At 61.4% G+C, this 6,447-nt stretch overlaps 2 protein-coding genes across 2 annotated transcripts in view; both read right to left on the minus strand.

The window, feature by feature from the left end:
* Nucleotide 1: 1 nt before the first annotated feature.
* On the minus strand, nucleotides 2–774 carry ABB37_05117 (putative endochitinase; the record flags this gene model as incomplete). Its single annotated transcript, XM_015803043.1, has 1 exon — nucleotides 2–774. Exon 1 carries the CDS (start codon nucleotides 557–559, stop codon nucleotides 2–4), a length of 558 nt encoding a protein of 185 aa, XP_015658559.1. The 5' UTR covers nucleotides 560–774.
* Nucleotides 775–1,563: 789 nt separating this feature from the next.
* The window catches only part of ABB37_05118 (hypothetical protein), a gene marked incomplete at its 3' end in the record, with an annotated part of 5,832 nt that continues 948 nt past the window's right edge, over nucleotides 1,564–6,447 (minus strand). Inside the window, exon 1 of the mRNA XM_015803044.1 lies at nucleotides 1,564–6,447. This exon is cut by the window's right edge and continues 948 nt beyond it. Coding sequence (XP_015658560.1) covers nucleotides 1,564–6,339 — 4,776 coding nt within the window. The 5' untranslated portion in view covers nucleotides 6,340–6,447.

The following is a 6,447-nucleotide window of genomic DNA, read 5'->3' on the forward strand; positions in this document are numbered from 1 at the left end:
CTTAGTAGTTGAAGTACTTCTCATTGAGAGACTGGAAAGCGGGAATGTAATTCTTGATGATGCCGAAGACCACCGCGAAGATCGTGAACAGGACAAAGAAGATGACAGAGTATTTGGTGAGCGGCGCGTTGCGGTCGTAGCATTCCGCCTTGATGGTGGAGGTGCGCTTGCAGCTCTTCGTCGTGCACGTTGCGGCCTCCAGCACTGCGATGACCGCACACTCCTCGACCACCACCGCCCCACTCGTCAGTGGCTTTTCGCCTTGAATGCCTTCGAAGAGACGCGCCGTCTCCGCCCGCACCGCCTGACTTGAGATGTAGTCGTTGCAGTCCTTCGTTGTGCACCCGCTGCATCTTTCAACGGACCAGGACACGTTTGTGATGGCACTGCAGCCGCCCTGGTAGCAGCAGCGGCAGGTGCAGATGATGCTGTTCGGGGAAGGGTCCTCCACCGCCACGGTAGGAAATGCACACAAAACCATGGTTACAACAAAGCCCGCCAATAGCGCGCTACGGCGACCGCGGCAGGCACCACGACCCCCGCCATCAAGTGGCGTCATGAATGGATGATTTCCCTTTACGAGTTAAGCCAACAGTCCGATCTAAACACACACAAAACAAAGGAAACTTGCTTTCGCTGTCCTCGTTGACGGACAGCAGGACAACCTTAACGCGGTGTCACCCCACCTTAAAAGAAGCGGCGCTGCGTACGTGTGCAGAGATGTAGATCAGAAGAGCAGTTTTCGTCGCTCAGCGCAACACAAAGTCCGTGTACTTGGAAAGAGTTGGTATGTGGGCGGGTTGTCTCGTCGGAATGCAATTGCGCACGCAACGATGGACAGGAAGAGTCAAGGTAGATTCACCATGGCGGCGTGAAGAGAGGTTGGAGGGAAGATGTGGTGGGGAGAGGGGATGAAGGGTTCTTTTCTGTTTCTGGTTATCTGCGTTTCAAACCGCGTCGCCTCGCACTACCGGAAGAGAGCACGAAGAAATTCTGAAATGGAATAACCAGCAAAAGCGGTCTTACCAGTTCATGCGGGACGCTCGCCCGCTTCGTTGTCAAGACGCTCCATTCCCTCCCTGACACATTAGAATTCCATCGGGCACCGCCACTGGAAGAGAACGGCCGTAACACACAAGAAACGCATCGGCCTCTTATTCAGCGCCAGTCCATGTCAGCGTTGCCTGCACGAACTACGACCTACGACCTACGACCGTACCCTCCTGCAGTGTTTTCTTCTTTTTTTGCCTACTTCAAAAAAAGACACTCTTTCATGCTTGCTTGGCAGGAAGGCATAATTTGAAAAGAGCCTCTAACGGAATGACATATAGAGACGGTGTGCGAGCGAGAAATAAACAACAAAAAAGCTGATCTATTTTTGAAAGCTGAAGAGAGAGAGAGAAACAATAATAACAACACAAACAGGAAAAGGACACAGCCATCTATGTTGAGCATCTACGCACTGGCGAGAGGAAAAAAGAAACAAAAACCGTTGTGTGAAGGTGTAATGTGCACTTCTCTTCTCTTTATTCACAAATAGAGAAAGAGGTGTGCGCATACACTCTAGAACAGCTCCATCGAGTACTGTGGATCAGCGGCGTAGTTCGGCATCGGTGCCGAGCTCATCTCCGCCCACCACGCAGCGCTATTGCCGCTGTTAGCCTCCGCGTCACCGCCACCACCACTACCGCGGATGCGCGTGCGTTTGCCGCCGCTGGTGGAGAGGCGCGCGCTATTCGGATTGTGCGCTCCCATCACCTGCCGCAGCTCACGAATGGCGGTGTCGTTGCGCTGCTCCACCACCCACGTCGGCAGGATGACCTGCCCGTATGGCGTGGTGGGTGGCAGACCTTCGCTGGCGACACCGGAGGACGACCCGTGATGCGGCGTCTTGCGCGGTGCTTGGCCGTCGGTCTCGTGGTCACCGTCGCTCACCTCTCCCTGCTGCTGCTGCGCGTGCGCTTCTGCGAGAAGCGGCACATTCGCCTGTTGCTGCCGCTGCAAGAAGTGAATGTCCTGCAGCGTCGAGCCCACCGGCTGCTGTGTGTTGCGGTTCAAAAAAAAGTTGCGACCGCGGAAGGCGCCGGCGGGGGACACCGGCGGAACCGGCGAGGCTTGCGCCGTCGCCTCCATACGCCGCCGCTTCCCCTCACTCCACGCTACGTCGCGACCTCTGCTGGCGTCGTCCTCAGGCGGGCCGCTGACGGCACGGATAGGGTGCTCGCCGTCCACCACATCCGTCTCCGTGTCCTCGTCATCTTCTGCAGCCGCCACACGCGGCTGTTCCTCCTGCACGGGTGGACGCGTGGGCTGCGACGAGCTGCCACCCACCATCATCTGCACCTCCGTGCGCACGGTGCGACTCGGTGCCAGTTGAGCGGGATCGGCGTGCGGGCGGCTGTAGTTGTTAGCCCGGCCTTCCACCGTCACTGACTGCACGACGGATGCCACCGGAGGAGCGCCATTCCTGTTCGTGCTGCGGGTGGGCACAGTCGTCGCCGCGGTGCCGGCGAGGCCTCCGTTCTGCGCGACGTACTGGGCAACCTGCTGCACCATCCACTGCTGGTCAAACTGGTTCAGCTCGTGTCGCAGCGAGTCCATGCCTTGATGGGTGCGCAGGTACTCCAGCACCATGCCGGAGGGCAGAACAATGCCATCACGGCCGCCTGTGGCGGTCGCCTGCAGCCGCGGCACGTCGTCGTGCGCCTCAATCGGTGTTGCGTCGCCGTTCACGAAGTCCGCGAGATCGGGCTCTACCCAGGTGGACCCGCGCGCCGATGACGCCTTCTCGGCGTCCTCCGGCGGTTGTGTGTGCGAGCGATGCGGCTGCTGGTAAAGCGAGGAAGACGAGGGGGTGGGGACGGTCGTGCCGGGTGTGCCGCCTGGTTGCTGCCTGGCCAGCTTTGTAGATGTGGCGGACGCTGCATCGAGTTGAATGGGTGAGGTGCCTACGCTGCGGTGAGGTACGGCACATGTATTGGGTGCGGGGGTGCCGTTGGCTGACGGTACGTCCTCCGTCTGCACCCCGCGAGAGGTGGAGCGGGTGCGTGGCTGTTGGAAGGGGTCGTGGTTGGGTTGAGAGTGATGCTTGGCAAGTTCACCCTCTTTCCTTAGACGCTCATCACTGCCGTGTTCCTCACCGCTGTTGTGGTCGTCGTCCACAAGGTAGCTTCCAGCGTCGTCCGCGGCGTCCTCTCGCGTCTTGTCGCCGCCGCCCTGCCCCCGACGTGAAGCGGCGGAGTCGTGGCGACTCTCCGGCGTGCCAGACAACAGAATGCTGGAAATCCCTTGTGGCAGAGGACGCATGCGCCTTGGGGCAGCAGCAGCACCCTCACCGCCGCTTCTGTCGTGAGTCCCTTGATGCCCAAACACGACGTCTGCGCTTTCACCTCTGTCACGCATATCCGCCTCCGCCGCGTCAAACGCGTAGTCGTCACCGTTGTTGTCGCCGTCGGCGTAGTCGTCGAAGACGCTGTCGTCCGCCGCGTTCTGCAGCTCCCGCATCGCGTACGCGCTACCTGCCCCATCCCTCTCCTCGCACTCCTCTTCCTCCTCATCTGCGCCGTCGTCGATGACGATTTCACCCGAGGCGACCGCCACGACGTGTCGAACCCGCCGTCGCAGGCGCCGCAGCAGGTGAAAAAACTCCGCGTTGTCGCGCCGCGCCGTCGGGACCAACTTGTCCAGCCGCGGCTGCTGCGTCTTGAGCACCTTCGCCGCCTTCTTCACCGCATCGTCGAACTGCTGCCGATCTTGAGGGGTCTCCGCCTCCACCTCGACACCGGCAGGGCCCTCCGCGCGGTCCACCACGACGGTGATGAGCTGCACGCACACGTAGAGAAGACAGGCGAACTTGCCGGGTGGGTGATCGGCCTGCTTCACCCAGTGGGACAACATGTACAGCAGGACGCGCGCGAGTGGCGGGTTGCGCTTCATGGCTTCGTACACCATAATCGCGAAGAGGTGCCCCGTCGGCTCGGGCCCGTAAAGCGCCAGGGCGCCTGCCGGTGACGCCACGCGGAAGCGAAGCGACATGCTTTTGGCGAGCGTCGCCATAAAGGCCGTGCGGGCAGGCGCAGAGTGGCGCATTTGCTGCAGGAAGAAGCTCCAGAAGGTGCTCCCGGCGCCGGCAGGAAGGGCGAAGGTGTTCAGCGACTCGAGCCCGACTGGCAGGAAGCCGAAAGAAGAAAGCAGCGTGCTGCAGATGTTCGGCGCCTGCATGTTGAAGTCTTGCATCAGCTTACAGACACAGCACCCCACAAGCTTGTGCATTTCCGGGCTGAAGCTGTGTGCGCGGTGCAGGAGCTTCAGCACCAGCTGGGCGTTGTCGGCCGTGGTCGCACTGGACGGCGCGCACCCCGGGTAGGCGACGCAGTAGTTGTTCTCTTGTGGGTCGGTGGGGAGCAGCTCGAGGTTGCCGCGGCAGTTGCGCAGCAGCACGTTGCCCATGTACCACAGTGCCAGTGCGTCGTGGTTGTTGCGCAGCTTCAGCTCCGCAAAGACCTTCAGAATGCTCTCGAGGTACGACGGGTCAATCGAGGAGGCAAGGAGCGTGACGAGCTTCACGTGGAGCATGAGTACGTTGGCCTTCTGCGTGCTGCTTACGAGTCCGCGGGAGCCGCTGCGGTCCGCGCTGACCAGCGCAAGCAAGGTGCTGCGCACATACGGCTCGACCGCGACGAAGAGCGTGTTGCGATGCTGCCCGCCGTTCGCGATGATGTGGTAGATAAGGTAGTGCACAGCGCTCTCCATCTGCATGGCGGGGTCGCGCAGGTAACTGATCAGCTTCTCCTCCACCGCCTTCATCCCGGCACATTCGGATAGGGTGGAGAGCACGCGACTGACGGACGACTGCCCGGCCACGTGAACGGTGCCGTTGACTGGACACAGCAGGGACGAGCTGCGTGCCGCGGCGCAGTACGGGCACTTGGAGGTGACGTCACGGAAGTACTCCACGGCGGAGTCCATGGCCTCGCCGATGTGATCCTGATGCAGCACCATCGCCAGCTCCGCGCACAGCAGCTGGGGATCCAGCGTGATGTCGCTCACCGTCTCGAAGGCCTCGCTGGACAGTTTGCCCAGGGCCTCAATCGTGTTGGGGGCAACGGCGACCCGCAACGCCTTCAGCATGTCCGTTGCTCTGCGCGAGGCGGTCACGGAGCAGCTGCGGACCACCTCGCGGAGCAAGAAGAGGACGTTGTACACGCTGATGCGGTTCGCGTTGATGGAAGCGGCCACCTCGTCGGGGGTCTCGCGGCCCGTCATGGCCATGCCCGCCCCACGTGCCAGGGCGATGATCACCTTGGCGAACATCGAAACCGACATGTGCGAGTCCACCGCCAGCGTGGCGGCGAAGTAGGCGGCGTGGGGCATGCGGTAGTTGATCAGCGCCACCGTCTCCAGCGCGCCGTCCGTCTCGTTGTCGAAGCTGGACTGTAGCACCGCACAGAGACACATGTAAAAGGGGTTCATCGTGCCCATGCCAGGCGTGCACTGGGAGAGCAGCTCGCGCATGAGGTGCTTGCGGGTCGCCGGGATCTGCAAGAAGGCGGCCATGTCGCCGTGACACAGACTCGGGTAGAGGAAGCGCTCCACGTACTCGCGACGGATTGGGGAGCGGAACCGCAAGAAGAGCTCGCTGCAGTGGATCGAGAGGGCTCGGCCGAAGGCCGGGCCGTACGCGGGGTCCATCACAGCACGCTTCAGGCGCTCGTAGCAGGCAAGCAAGAAGTCGACGTTCATCTTCACTGGCTTCGTCTTGAGTACGTACTGCAGCGCCGTCACCTGCTCCTCCATGCGCACGTCGCTCACCGTCTGCACCAGCAACGCCAGGGCACGGTTGGCCACCAGCGGGGAGGCGCACTCGCAGTATGTTTCCAAACGGTCCTGGAACTGGTACACGATGCTCAGCGGCATCACATCCAGAGAGATAAGGGTGGTGGTTATGGTGTAGAAGGCGCGGTACTGCTGGGGTGGCAGCAACACCACACCGTGCGCTCCTCCGCGGCATGTCGGCGAAGGCAGCCCAAACACGTGGTCACGCAGCACCTGCTGCACGAAAGGGTGTGTCAGCTGCGCGTCTTCAGGAATCTGCGAAAGCACACTTGTGATGAGTTGCACGTACAGCTCCACCTCCCCGACGCTGATGCGGGCCATCTGCATGTGGAAAAGGAACGTCGAGTAACTCAGACTCACGCAGAAAGGGCGGTCCTCGATAAACGGCTCTGATTTGGTGTAATAGGACGCCAGAGTGTGCAGCGTGCTGGGGGAGTCTGCATGTGCTTTGAGGTGGCGCTGCACCTGGGCTACACAGTTGTTGAAGAGGATGCGGTCCTCCATGGTGTTCGCCCGCACGCCAGAGTCGTTTGTGCCGTCGCTTCCGTCGGCTCGCACCGTTGCCTGCCCTGCGACGCTGCGGCTCGCTTGGCGGCGTGGGGCTGACGCGAC

This window comes from Leptomonas pyrrhocoris, assembly GCF_001293395.1.
Source record: "Leptomonas pyrrhocoris isolate H10 chromosome Unknown, whole genome shotgun sequence".
In the NCBI taxonomy this organism is placed as follows: Eukaryota; Euglenozoa; class Kinetoplastea; order Trypanosomatida; family Trypanosomatidae; genus Leptomonas; species Leptomonas pyrrhocoris.